Source organism: Choloepus didactylus, chromosome 7, assembly GCF_015220235.1.
Source record: "Choloepus didactylus isolate mChoDid1 chromosome 7, mChoDid1.pri, whole genome shotgun sequence".
NCBI lineage: Eukaryota > Metazoa > Chordata > Mammalia > Pilosa > Megalonychidae > Choloepus > Choloepus didactylus.
In genome coordinates, this window is record NC_051313.1 from 127512697 (window position 1) to 127528148 (window position 15452).

Genomic DNA, 15452 nt, shown 5'->3' on the forward strand with positions numbered 1-15452 from the left:
TCTTACCTTCACATTTTCTAAAAAAGATTTAGACTTCAGCTTTCTGGATGCCCTCAACTTTGGAAATTAATAATCTATGGGCAAGGACCAACCAGATGGCCCTGTGGTCATTTTTGAAGGTATCAGGGGTTGGGGGAAAGGTATTGATTTATCTTGGTGTGTCTCATTGAGTATAAACAATGCAATTCCTTTTTGACATGATTAAGTGATAGATTCATACATGGAGCAGGGCTGAAGGATGTTGTCAAGCATCTCTGGATCTACCCTGGAACTTTCCTCTCCCCAACAGATATTCCAGCTTTCTCATTGGTGTCTCAAGGGGATTTGCATATATAGCAGCTATCCTGGCACCCACTGTCAGTGGATATCTCCTTAGTCAGGTAGAGTTTTCTTGTCAAGAAGGGCTCTTAAAATGCTCTGAAAAATCTGTTTATAAAGGTAATGATATAAAGAATGTATTCAAAGACTAAAAATTGAATTGTGGGTGACTTTATCAGAAAGATCAATCTAGTAAAGAAAAATATGGAGCAATTTTTTGATGACCTCAAACTTGGCTCATTCTGGAACCAAACAATGATTTACCTAGTGACCTACTACGAATGTACAGTTCTTGAAATTGAAACCTCAGAGCCACATGTGTGTCTTGGGATGATTTCATGCATGTGTAGCTGCAACATGCCATGTCTTCTGCCTCACTTTGAAAATTTCATTTGTATAGCCATGCAAAAGAAAAGGGATAATGAAAGGAAACAATTTTAGGTGCTTAATCCATACAATTAGGTATTTCATATACAGTAATCTCAACTATTAATTCTCACACTATCTGTGAAAATAGAGTATTATTATCATTTCTTGGTGATTAACTGAAAACCGGAAAGAATCAGTCTTACGACTAAGAAGACACAGAATCAAAATTCTTGAATCCAAGACCTATTTAACTCAAAAACCCATAATCTTTTCACTTGCATTCACATGCAAGAATAATTCGGAAGTGTTCTCAGAAGAGCTCATGTAAACAAGATTCATGCCAAAGAAAAACTGTTTGGCACTTTGATAAATAGTGACTAATGCAATTCTGTATATTAATTACAAAGCCTTCCAAATCCCTTTTAGTAAGAATATTCTGAAAGCATTTTGAAGTTCTTTCCATCTGATTATCAAGCTTTCAGGAAATAAATTGCCACTTGGAAACCTAATACTGAACATTATCTCCTGAGCCATGAATACTGTGTTTCACAGAAAAAAAAGGATGAAAGGGGTGATATTTACGTGGGGTTTTGTGTCCTCAGGATCCTGAGTTTGGGTGGAAGAATGTCTTCTTGTTGTTACTTGCCATTAACATGTTTGGACTGATCTTCTACCTTATATTTGGAGAAGCAGAAGTCCAAGACTGGGCTAAAGAAAGGAAACTCACTCGTTTATGAAGGTAAAGAATAACAAGTTCATCTGTTTACAAGCATAGAAGTTGTTTTTAAGGTTTTTAATTGGTGTCATTTTTTTTCCTTAGTTATTCCACCTTGGTTGGAAAAGTCACTAAGCACCTTATTTCATAAATGGAAATGACTCAGTGATGAAAATAACCATGGAAAGAATTTTATTTGCTGTGGCTCTTTTCAAATATGCGATCAATTCTTTCTTTTATCCAAATTTCTGTTTTGAGAAAAAGATAAGATGAATGAGAATTCAAATAAAATGATAGCCAAGAACAAAGTTGTCTGCCTCATAGAATTAACAGTGGAATGGGAGGAGTTGCCGTGTGGGAGCCAATACAAGAGATTCGAATGTTCTAGGTTTCAAAAAAGGAAACAAGGTTTTGAAGCCCTTAATCCAGGTTGCAAACTTGCTAGAGCAATGACGATTTTTCCTAATTGTGAAAATGAAAGTTAATTTACATGTATTGGGCTGGGTATCATCCATTGGCTTTTCCTGGCATGTGCTCCACTCTTCTCCATCCTGCTCAGGCCCCAGGAGGCTGACCTGCATGGACTGCATCACACACTCCCTTGTCCACTGGCTTCTGATGGATTTCCAAGGAAGGAAGGAGAGTAAGGCTCCCTCCTTAGGGAGGCTGCAGGGGCCCATCCTTTCACTGTAGTTCACAGCAGGCAACCTGCTCCACACATTCTGGTAACCGCTGCCTTCCTTGTGCCTTCAAGGATGATAACAGTCTTGTTGCTCGCTCCAGAGGTTTACCCAGAATCCCTTTTTGTTCCCCTATCACTTGCCCAAAAGCTTTTTTAAAGCTTTCCTCAAATCACCCAGTTTGAATCTGCCACCATTTTTTTTTTCCTTCTGGGACCTAACTAATTCAGTGATGGAACCATATATAAAGTTTAAAAGTGAAATGGGTTAGTATTTTTGTAAAATGATAATATATTGATGTCAGTGGATCAGAGCTTGTTCAGAGCAGCCAGGACCATGATCTGGGCAGCTCCCCATGGTGATCTCTACCATGCAAAGCAGAGGTTATACAAGTGATAGGATGGACAATAGTTCTAAAAGAAAAATCAGGGATATGATACAGAGAGTCAAGTGTGAATAAACTCAACAATAATTCCTGAGATCTTGCTTTGGGCCAGAGTCTGGGCTCTCAAGACACTGAAGTAAATTAGACGCAAGTCAACTTTGCTCCATTCTAATGGAGAGGACAGACCCCAAAACAGATGGCAACGCACTGTCTTAGGTACAACATCAGAGGTACACATAGACCATTAGTGGTGACTAGCTGAGGAGTTCCAGTTCTAGGCTGAAGGGTGCAGGGAAGATCTCCTTCTGGAAGTAATTCCTGAGCTAAGTGTTGAATGGGGAGTGTTATGGTAAGATTTCCCAGACTGGAACCCAACTTGTGCAAAAACATGAAAATAAGAAACAGGATGTATTCTGAAGGGAATACAGAAAAAGACAGAAGATGAGGTCAGGGAAATGGGCATGGCCAGAACATGGAGGTCTTTTTTGCCACATTAGGGAGTTTGAGGTTTACCTTATAAGCAACAAGGTTGGGGTCATAGTGTAGCTGAAAACCACAGGTTCACTTCCCAATGCAACTGAAATCAATATAGTGGCACCAGTGCTTCAGAGAGAGTAAGAGCTTTATTTCATAGCCACCAAGAAAGGAGACAGGACTAAGAAAAGTCTCAAATTTGTCTTCACAAGTCTAAAGGGTTTAGGGTTTTTATGGATTCAAACAAGGGGATGTGGAATTGTTACCATTACAATAATAAGCAACTAAGCTAAAATAGCCATAACAATAACAAGTATAAATGACTATAGTATCATGCAAAGGAGTGGAACTAAGCTAAAGTAATTATTACAATAACAGTTATAAACAACTATTATCAGCAGTTACAACAGCAATAGTGACCTGGCAGATTTTCTTGTTCAATAGAACTCCATGGCCCAATTCCAGAAGCTGGAACACCAGTAAATGGCCACATGGTCAGTGGAACACCCAACAGTGGTAAGAACTGATCTAGGGCAGGGGGAAGTAGGATGGAAAGAAAAAGAGTGACACAGAAAGATATTTAGAAAGCAGAATGGGAAGATCATGACATTTACTTAGATGGATACAGGAGAAAAGAGAAGGAGTCAGGGAGTCCCAGGTCTCTATTGAGAGACTGGTTAGAGAGTGAACTGGACAACTGAGACAGAGAATGCAGGAAGAGGAGCCTTTTCTGGAGGAAGACAATGAGCTGATTTGGAACATGCTGATGTGGTGATGGTGTGATAAGTCAAGGGGCCAGACCATGAATCTGAAACTTGTAGAAAGGGCCTGGGCTGGAGACAAAGACATAGGAGAAAAGTGCAGATGTTCAGTACTGAAGATCCAAGTGTGGACCAAATTGCTCAGGAAGAGATAATAGATGGGAAAACCTCATGCCAAAGACAAAATGCCAACATTTCAGGAGTGAACAGAATAAGAAATGCCCACACATAATACAGATGAAAGAGTCAGGCATGTGAATGTGAGGAACAGTGCAAGAGTACAAGTCTCATGGAAATTCATGAATATGCCTCTTAAGTAAAATAGCTGATCAACTGTAACAAGTGTAGTAGAGAGATTCAGTTAGGTGAGGCCAAAAATGAACCCAACCATCTTGTGTTTAGGAGTTCTTTGGGGGTCTGTGACATGACACATTTAGCAGAGAGATGGATGTGAGGGTCCGTTTACAGTTTGTTGGTGTCAAAGAAAAAAACTGCACCAGACAGTGTTAAACAGGCAAGGATGACTTTATTCAGGGTCTTCTGTAGCAGGGGTGAGAGCATAGAATTCAACTCCTTCAAAACAAAGGACAACCAGCTTTTTAAAGGCTGGTAGTGAGTTCAAGGAAAAGCACTGGAAGATAGTAAAGGGGACTGATCACAGCAATAGCTGAATGGTGTACTGAGGTCACAATTAGGACAGTTTGGTTCCAAAGAAATGGATGAAGGATTTACTGAGGTTGTGATTAGGACAATTTGGTTCTGAATGCTTTCCTCTGGAGTATGTAAGGACTTGGAGACAGGAGGAGGGAGATAAGGAACTGCCTACTTAGGAGGCTCTTAGGCACTGGGTAGTTGTGATAGGTTGAATTATGTACCCCAGAAAGAAAATCTTGGTCTTAATTTAATCCATTCCTATGGGCATGAACCCATTCTAAATGGGAACTTTTGAAGATGTTATTTTTAGTTAAGGTGTGGCCAACTGAATGAAGATAGGCCTTAATCCTACTACCAGAAGCTTCATGAAGAGAAAGTCACATGAAGGAGCAAGAAGCTGGATGTCAATGGAACCAGAAAGAAAAAAGAGAAACATTGCCATGTGATGGGAAAACCAAGGCACCTCAAGGATTGCCAGACAGGCAGAACACAACCAACCTGATAGTAAACAAGCCTTCTGGTTTCGGAAACCTTGAGCCAATAAATTCCTGTTGTTTAGCCAACCCGTTGTATGTATTTGTCTTAGCAGCCAGGAAACTAACACAGAAGTATAAGGACTGGGGTGGGAGAGAGAGGAGCAGAGAGGGATGTCAGGGCAAGAGTGATATTTAGAATACAGGCATACCTCATTTAATTGTGCTTTGCTTTATTGTGTTTCTTGCAATTTAAAGGTTTGTGTTGAGCAAGTCTATCGGAGCCATTTTTCCAACAGCATATGTTCACTTCATGTCTCTATGTCACATTTTAATTAAGGTATGCACATTGTTTTTTAGATCTCACGCAACTGCACATTTAATAGACTAGTGGAAACCTAACTTTTATATGCACTGGGAAACCAAACAATTAATATGCCTTGCTTTATTGTGATATTTGCTTTATTGAGATGGTCTGGAACTAAACCCACAATACCTCCAAGGTATGCCTGAACTTAGGGAATTTGTCCTTTTCCTTTTTTTCCCTGCAGTCTGAGTTGTTTTTCTCTGCAGTCCAACAGCCACAAGATTTAGATTCAAGGTAGTCAGATTGGAGGAGGGAGTGGGTAGCAGTGACCTGAGGTGTAAGGATGAAAGCTTGATCAAGAAAAAGAAAAACAGTCTTGGTCATTGGTGAGTGAATGGGAATAAGAAAGTAGAGAAATCAAGAGAAATATTTTTACAAAGTTTGATTGAGAAGGGGAGAGGATGGGAATGTGGCCTGAAGGTAATGCAGAATAAGGGAGAATAACCTAAGAGAAATGACCTAAAAGGAATGATCTAGGGCAGACTCTTGGGGAGGAAAAAGTGGGGTGGGAGTGATGTTGTGGAAGAAAGGTGCAAACAGATGGAGCAAGGTCTTGGAGGACACTACAGTCGATAAGATCTAGGATTCAGATGCAGGAGTTTGCCTTAAACATATAGAACAGATTGTAAAATCAGAAATGTGAGCTTTCTCTTTAAGAAAGTAAGTACTTTTTTTTTTTCCTCAGTAAAATGCCTGCTGACTGGCTACACTTGTTAAACAACCAAGGAGTTGCAGAGCAAATACATTTTGTTTGTTGAATACCCTCTGTTCCCTATGATTCTGATGTCCCAAAAGAAAAAGAAAATTTGCCTGGTGCTAATGAAAACTTCAAGTTTTCCCTATTATACAATACAACTTAAAGGCTTCATATGCTTACATCAACTGCAAGGTTTCAATTATTAACTATATCATAAAAATGTCTACTGTGAAAATGAAAGATGATTTAAAATTGAGTAAGTAGGCTGGTAGGATGTCAGGTCTGACAGGGTAAGGAGCTCTGAGGTCTGCTCCCCAGTGAAACTTGTGAAAATTATTTTTAAAACAACAATTTAGAGCCTCTAAAAGTGGATCTAAAGGAAAGTAGCAAATATAGAAATATCTATTCAAGAAAATCAACAAAATTTCAGTAATAAAAGTCTGTGTTATTTGAAACAAGACTGCTCTATCTCTCCCCACTCCCAGTTCAAGAACATGGAGTCTCCATTCCAGAATGCTGCAGCCAAGAACACAGGGCACCTTCTCCCAGCTCTCAGATGGTGGGTTTTCTTCCAGGGAGAAGCAGGACTTCAGCATTTCTCCTCCTGCCCCCAGGGGCCTGTTGCTGAGGCTAAGTACTTGGTGAGTGCAGTGGAGAGGTGGGGGCTCCATTCTTATGCCCACCCCCCACTCATAGAACAGAGGCTCTCCCTTGGGTGTGGCATGCTGAGAATACTGGGGTCCTGAGAGCCCTTGCCCCAGCTTATGAGTGGTGGTTCCACACCAGCAAAAACAATCTGAGAGGATCTTAGGCTATTGCTCCTTCCCTCCACTGAGCACTTAACTCCTAGATTTGGGTATCACTCAGAGAGAAGTTTACCCTTGTTCCTACCCCCAGTTCCAGAACGCTGGCTCAGCGATTTTGTCTTGGGGGAGAAGACCATAAAACAGATGGCTCCTCATCTCTAAGCAAGGAAACAGATTCCATTTGCATCAGAGCATGGAAACATTTAAACCTAAGAGTGTCCTCAAAAGCAGTGGAGGTTGTGGTGAAGGGAATGAGGAAAAGATTTGTGTATCTAATAAAGATAGTCTAGACTGTAGAATGGCTAGTTTGCAGGAGAGAAATATGCATATAAGACAGGTGGGAGGAGCCCTCCTAGGTTGGACAAATATTAAAAACTGACCTCAGAAACTATTTCCTGGAAGGAGACACAATTTGATTGGATGGTATTGCAGAGAAATTTATGTTCCAATGTATTGCTGTAAATAAGACTGTAATCAGTCAGCAATTAGTGGAGTTTAATAGCTGGGTATGGTTGGGGAAAGAGTAGGCTGTTCCAGCCCAAGAGGGCCATGCCAGTCCAGAGGCCAAAGAAGACAACAAGCATTTTCTGATACATGAACCTTTATTCAGGGCTTACTTACAGGGTGAGAAGTCAAGGAGAGATCATGACGGCTCTCACAGGCTGGGCAGACATTGCATTCGCAGGGAAGACGACTAAGCAATGCAAGACGGGCAGAAAGCCTTTTATAAGGGTTTAAGACAAAGGCCCTCCTAAGGGTGGGGGGAGCATAGATGCAGGAACAGGTCATTCTGACCTGGGGGGTGGTGCAGGAAGGACTAGAATAGCACTTGAACAATTAAATTTTGCTCTTTTTGTGAGACTAAGAGCTTCTCACTTCCTGCCTGCTTGCATAAAGTTACATTTTAAAGTCAATTTACCCTTTTTCTCTTTACTGGATTAGAAAGACAATAGGTTAAACATTTAGCTGCCTAGGTCATGCAGACTGCTGTGCACCAAAGATCTGCAGGCCTGTTTTGCTCAGACCACGGGTTTCCACAAGGCCTTACTAGTACCAGTGTCATCCCAGATGACTGTGGGCATATCTATGCCTCCCTGAGAGAAAAATCAGAAACTTAACATTATGGTGGTATGGGGATAGACTTCATTAAAATGATCCATTCAGTAGCTAAACAAATAAAAAAAAAAAAAAGGAAATAACAGTCAGCATCAAGGGAAGGAGGGCAGTACCTAGAGTTGTTGCAATGTATTATCTAAAAGGTCCCAACAAAAAATTATGCAGCAGGAAAAACAACAGGAAAGTATGACTCATACATCAGGAAAAAAAGCATGCAAGAGAAACTACCAGTAAGAGTGACCCCATGTCAGATTTCAAAGTAACCATTATAAATATGTTCACAGAACTAAAGGACATCTTGAAGAAAGAAGAAAAGGAAGTGATGAAACCATTGTCATATCAAACAGAGAATATCAATAAATGGAAAAAATTTAAAAGAACCAAATGGAAATCCTCAAATTTGGAAGTATAATCATTGAAATTAAAAATTCACTAGGAGGGAGACGGAAGAAGTTGGAGGCATAGAGAGGAGTGGAAGCTAGTGTGTCCCCTGGAACAACTAATAAACAACCAGGAACAACTAGTAAATAATCTGGAATAACTGTGGAGTGACAAATGTGACTGCCTGCTCATCATATACCAACCTGAATTGGGAGGAATGCCTGGGATTGCAGCATAAAATCTGTAAGTAAATACTGCAGATCCAAGCCGGGAGCCCCCTCCCCCCATGGCCCAAACTGCAAAACCTCACAGTGCTAAAGAGCAGCACTCTCCAAGCAAGTGAATGTAGCTCAGCTGAGCTCCACCTGGGGTTTTAATTAACAAACATAGACTGCTCGATACAAGCTACAAATCCCCAACAAGCAGACAGAGGCTTTTGGTGACAACTGACCTTAGCGAGCTGGAGGGTGGCTGCAGACTGGCCCTGAAAGAGGCTTTCTGTCCCTGCTTTGGCTCAGTGGAAAAAGCCTCAGCCATTTTCAGTTCCCAGCACTCTGACCCAGACAGGGGTGGAGATAGCAAAGGCAGAGAAACTATTCAAATATAAATGACCTCTCCCTAGAGGGTGTATTTTCCCTAAGAGGGAGAAGGTGGTCCCAAGCTCTACTACCTGCCTTCCATTCAGAAACAGACCCCAAGGCCTGGGAAAACAGCCATGGGCCACACCTCCTTACACCAGTCTGGAGCTACAGGCTGACAGGTGACACTTGCTGGGTGGAAAAGCACAGTGACTTGAGGGCTCACAGAGTGTACCAATCTTCTAAGACACACCCTCAGGGAGATGCGATACTATTGCTTCCTTCTGAGACCTGAGTCCGATCTGGTCTGGGAAAACCTGGTTGGGGTAACTAAGGAAATCAGATACCGAGACAACAGAAAACTACAACCTACACTAAGAAAAACAAAGTTTTGGCCAAGTCAAAGGAACAAAGTTACACTTCAACTGAGATACAGGAATTTAAACAACTAATACTAAATCAATTCAAAAAGTTTAGGGAAGATATGGCAAAAGAGATGAACCATATAATGAAAACACTGGGCATACATAAGGTAGAAATTGAAAGTTCAAAAAAACAATTGGCAGAATCTATGGAAATGAAAGGCACAACACAAGAGATGAAAGACACAATGGAAACATACAACAGCAAATCTTAAGAGGCAGAAGAAAACACTCAGGAACTGGAGAACAAGGCATCTGAAAGCCTACACAAAAGAACAGATAGAGAAAAGAATGGAAAAATATGAACAACATCTCCAGGAACTTAAGGACAAAACAAAAAGCAAGAATGTACATGTCATTGGTGTCCCAGAAGGAGAAGAGATGGGGAAAAGGGCAGAAGCAATAGTAGAGGAAATAATCAATGAAAATTTCCCATCTCTTATGAAAGACATAAAATTACGGATCCAAGAAGCACAGTGTACCCCAAATAGAATAGATCTGAATAGGCCTACACCAAGACACTTAATAATCAGATTATCAAACATCAAAGATAAAGAGAGAATCCTAAAAGCAGGAACAGAAAAGTGATCCACACATACAAAGGAAGCTTGATAAGACTGTGCAGATTTCTCAATAGAAACCATGGAAGCAAGAAGGAAGTGGTGTGATATATTTAAGATACTGAAAGAGAAAAACCACCAACCAAGAATCCTATATCCAGCAAAACTGTCCTTCAAATATGAGGGAGAGCTTAAAATATTCTCTAACAAACAGACAATGACAGAGTATGTGAACAAGATACCCACTCTGCAGGAAACACTAAAGGAAGCACTGCAGACAGAAAGGAAAAGACAGGAGTGAGAGGTTTGGAAAACAATTTTGGGAGATAGTAGCACAGCAATGTAAGTACACTGAACAAAGATGACTGTGAGTATGGTTGAAAGAGGAAGGTTAGGACCATGTGGGACACCAGAACAAAAGATGAAAGATAAAGACTGGGACTGTATAATTTGGGGAAACCTAGGATGCTCAACAACTGTAATAAAAGGTACAAATATGTTTTTACATGAGGTAGAACAAATGAATGTCAACATTGCAAGGTGTTAAAAGTAGGGTGGTATTGGGGGGGAAATACAATCACGTAAACTAGAGACTATAATTAACAGAAACATGTATTATGCTTCCTTTAATATATACCAAAGCTAAATATACCAAAGCTAAATTCATATGGGGGAGGGGACATATGGGAAGGGTATGGGACTCCTGGCATTGGTGATGTTGTCTGACTCTTTTTCTCCTTTAGTTTAATTCTATTTTTCCTTTTGTTGCTTTCTAGCTGTCATTTTTTCTCTCTCTCTCTCTCTCTTTTGACTCTTCCTCCTTCCTTGTGGAAGAAATGGAGATGTCCTTATTAGATAGTGGCGATGGTGCTAGATACATAAATATGTGACTATACAGGGAACCAACGATTGTTTACTTAGGATGGAATGCATGGTGTGAACAAAACCATCTTAAAAAAATGAGTTGATGAAGAAATCTTGAGGGCACTATATTGAGTGAAATAAGACAGACACGTAAGGACAAATATTGTAGGGTCTCACTGATATGAACTGATTATAATATGTAAACTCATAGACATGAAACATAAGTTACCAGGATATAGAATGAGGCTAAAGAATGGGGAGTGGTTGCTTATTATGAGCAGAATGTTCAACTAGGGTGAACTTAAACATAAGGAAATGGACAGAGGTGATGGTAGCACATTGTAAGAATAACAAACAGTGGTAAATGGTGTGTGAACGTGGTAGAAAGGGTAAGCTCAGAGTCATGTATGTCAACAGAAGGAAAGTTGGAGATTAAAAGATGGGAATGTATAAAACAGTGACTCTCGTGGTGGACAATGTCCATGATCAACTGTACAAATATCAGAATTCCCTCTCATGAGCTAGAACAAATGTATGACACTATAACTGGAAGGTAATAATAGAGGGGCATATAAGAAAAAATATACCTATTGCAAACTATATACTACAGTTAGTAATATTTTAACATTCTTTCATCAACAGTAACAAATTTACTCTACCAAAACTATGAATCAATAATGGAGGAGGGGGGGTGGTTAGGGATATGGGAGGATTGGAGTTTCCTTTTTTGTCTTTATTTCTTTTCTGGAGTAATGAAAATGTTCTAAAAATTGAAAAAAAATTAATTGTGTTGATGGATGCGCAGCTGTATGATGGTACCACAGGCAACCGATTGTATACTTTGGATCTTTGGATAGTTGCATGGTATGTGAACAATCAATAAAAAATCAAAAATAATACAATATCATTGAAAAAATAAAAAAAATTCACTAGGAGCAGATCAACAGTAAATTCGAACTGGCAGAAGAATGGATTAGTAAGCTAGAAGACAGAAAAATAGAGATTATGTAAGACAAACAACAGAGAGGAAAAAAAATGAAGAAAAATGAACAGAGACTCAGAGAAATGTGGGGTAACATCAAACACACCAATATACCTAAAATGGAAGTACCAGAAGGAGCAGAGAAAGAAGAAAAAATATTGAAGAAACAATGGCTTAAAACTTCCCAAATTTACCAAAAATAATAATCCACTTATCTAGGAAACTCCAAGTAGGATAAACACAAAGAGACCCACAAATGGACACATTCATAGTAAAATTGCTGGAAGTCAAAGACAAGGAGAAAATCTTAAAAGCAGCGAGGGAAAAATTCATCACTTTCAAGAAAATCTCAATAAGATTAACAGCTAACTTTTCATCAGAAATGATGGAGGCTGGAAAGCAGTGGGATAACATTAAAAGGCTCACAAAAAATCTGTCAGCCAAGAATCTTATATCAGCAAAGCTATCATGCTAAAATGAAGGCAAAATTAAGACTTTCCCAGATAAACAAACACTGAGAAAATGCATTGTTAACAGACAGGTTTTACAAGAGATACTAAAGAAAGTTCTTCAAGTTGAAGTGACCACAGATGGTAATTTGAACCCACACAGAGAATACCAGTAAAGATAATTATGTAATTATAATAGACAATATTAATGTATAGTTTTCAGTAAAGAAAATCAAGTAATTGTAATAGATAACATTAATGTGTAGTTTTTCTACTTTCTTTTCTTAAGCTGATTTAAAAGGTCATTGAATAAAATATGTATGTAATGTACTGATGGGCCTGTAACATATAGAAATGTAATTATATGTATAATATATTTGCCAATAAAAGTACAAAAGAGGTAGGTGAGAGAAAAGGTGTAATAGGCTAAGGAAATGACAATAGATGGTAAAGTAATGATTATAACAATGTATCATTGGGTTTGTAACATTAATAGATGTAATATATGTATAATAATATCATAAAAAGGGTGAAAGGAGAAAGAGCTGTATAGGGATAATGTTTCTATATATCACTGGAATTAAGCAGGTATAAATTTGAAGCTGATTCTCAAAATTAAGATGCATATTTAAACCATAGAGCGAACACTAAAAACAAAACCAAGAAATTTAGTGAAAAAGTCATTAATGAAATTAAAATGCTACATTAGAAAACATTCACTCCTTGTAAAGGAATAAGTTAAGGAAGAATAGAGGAACAAAAAGACATGAGGCATATGGAAAACAAAAAGTAACATAGCAGGCAGATATCCAACTTTATCAATAATAATATTAAATGTGAGTAGATTAAACAATCCAATCAAAAGTAGAGATTGTCACACAGGATTTAAAAAACATGATCCAACTATATATATTCTAAAAGGACACACTTTGGATTCAAAGACACAAATAGATTGAAAGTAAAAGGATGAAAAAAAGATATATCATGCAAACAGCAAACATAGGAAAGCTGGAGTGGCTATACTAATGTCAGACAATAGGCTTTAAAACAAACAAAAAAATGATAGTGGAGTTGAGGAACATTTAAAATGATAAAAGGGTCAATCTGTCAGGAAGATATAACACAAAGTATGTTCTCCAACCACAATGGAAGGAAATTAGTAATCGATAAAAAGGAAATACTTAGGAAACTTACAAATATGTGGAAATTAAATAACATACACCTCATAACCAATGAGTCAAAGAAGAAATCAAAAGGTAAATCAGAAAATTCTTTGATACAAACAAAAATCAAGACACAACCTGTCAAAAGTTAGGGGATGCAGCTAAAGCTGTGCTTAGAGAGAAATTTACAGTTGTAAATGCCTGCATTAAAAAAGAAGGAAGCCCCCCAAACAAAAAATCTAACCTTCCCCCTTAAGACACCGAAAAAAGAAGAGAAAATTAAACCTAAAACAAGCCAACAGTGGTAGCTGGATAAGTGAAAATACTCAATATAATTCTTTAGCTGGAAAAGGCTTAGTATAGTCTTCAATAGACAATAGAGAAAAAAACTGTTTATTAAGACCACTTCACTTAAGCAGACTTGAGTTATTCCAAGCATAAAAAGCCCTTGTTAAAATAAACTGCTGTTGCTCTAATCTCAACAACAAAAAAAATCTTATTCTCTGTTCCCAGGGATTTTCCCAGCATTGCCCGCAGTAGGATATGAGGGATGTAACCATATGGTCTCATAAGCAGTACCTTCTTGAAAAACAAGCCTGAATGAGAGGACTTCAAGATAACAGGAGATGTCAGTTTTCTCTCTTCTATTTTTTTTTCCCCCTTTTGGTTTCTTCTGGATTCTGGCTAGTTCTTTGTCTGTTTTGGGTTATAAAAGCTCAAACAACTCTTCTCACTCTGAACTGGTCTTGGAAATTTTTTTTTTCTTTCAGTTCTTTGTTGATGCTTCTTCAATAAACTCACCTTCTCACCAAAGCAAAGAGACTTGTTCTCTGTTTGATCGGAATCAGGTGGGCCTGCCTATTTAGAACCATGTTTTCTGATGGTATCAACAGAAGGAAACAATAAAGATTAGAGTGGACATTAATGAAACTGGAAATAAAAAAATAATAATAATAATAGAGACAATCAAGGAAACTGAAAGCTGGCTCTTTGAAAAGATTAAGAAAACTGACAATTAGTTAAGTAAAAGAAATAAAAGTCATCCTGATGGGAAAGGAAGAAGTAAAACCATCTCTACTCACAGATGACATGATTTTATATTTAGAAAATCATAAGGAATCCACTAAAAATCTATTAGAACTAGTAAATGAGTCAGCAAGTTTGCAGGATACAAGAGTCACGTCAGGGGTAGTCCTGGGTCACTGACACCAGATGGGAATGGAGTTTATTCAAAGCATGGACATTGAGCAACTGCTGACCTGGCACTTTCTATCAGTAAAAAGGGCCCTAATTACAGAGAACGCCAACCTCACTGTCATAAAGGACAAACAGTACAAACATCCTGAGACAGCCGGAGGAGTATCAGGAGAACTTGGACTTCCAAAAAAGAAAAAGTACAACTGAATAACAAGATATCAACTTCTCTTGGGCAAAAGGGTTAAGAGTTTTCAAGATTTTTTTAGAGAGAAAATAACTGGTTCCATTTATAAAGCATCTGCTACGTGCCAAGAGTTTATTGGGCACTTTAAAAGCAAAATGAAAAATAAAAGTAAGGAAAATGTTTGTTTACTATGTAATAAATTATTTATAGTGCAAAATAACCAATTTAAGGGCTTAGATGTTCCTAACTGACAATTAGATTGTCTTCAAAGATTTCCAACTTAGAAGTGCTCCCAGGTATTGTATGGACACGTGGCTGAACCAGAAGAACTTATGGAGTAATTACAGAAGCTACCTTTCAGAGGACATGCCTTAATAAAATGTACTTCGCTCTGAGTATGTTGAATGCCACACAGATTTGAACGTTAAGAAAGAGAGAGAGAAGAGGAAGAGAAGAGAGGAGAGAAGAAGAGGGAAGAAACAGGAAGGGAGAGGAGGGTAGGACAGGGAAAGGAGGAAAAAGCTAATATAGCATGTAAAGGGCATTTAGAAATTTACAGCATTTCCTATCAGAATAGCATTGTATATCCAGAGCCATCCTCAGGAAAGAAATCCTGGGAGCATGTATGGAGCAGGTGGTTTCTATTTTCTGGGCCAGGAGACTATGGGTCTCTATCTAATACAGCCATGAAATTATTGGCAGATTCCGTGGACGTTTCTAGTCCATCTGTGTTTTCTCTGAAAATCTTCTCTGAAGATTCAAGGCAAGCGTATAAGTGAAGTTAAAAATTAAGCTTTTAACTTTGACATGTTAAGGTCAAAGGATTTAGTGAAAGATTTAAGGGGCTAGATAGAATT

At 38.5% G+C, this 15452-nt stretch overlaps 1 protein-coding gene across 3 annotated transcripts in view; it reads left to right on the top strand.

Moving 5' to 3' along the window:
• Positions 1-1698, top strand: part of SLC17A3 (solute carrier family 17 member 3) — a 31597-nt gene extending 29899 nt beyond the window's left edge. For 2 of the 3 annotated variants that reach the window (XM_037844532.1, XM_037844533.1), the window contains 3 exons: positions 290-380; positions 1290-1426; positions 1508-1698. In XM_037844532.1, coding sequence (XP_037700460.1) covers positions 290-380; positions 1290-1424 — 226 coding nt within the window. In that variant the 3' untranslated portion in view covers positions 1425-1426; positions 1508-1698. The remainder of the gene's footprint in view (positions 1-289; positions 381-1289; positions 1427-1507) is intronic. The other variant, XR_005218085.1, reaches the window with a different exon arrangement.
• The last annotated feature ends 13754 nt before the right edge of the window (positions 1699-15452 follow it).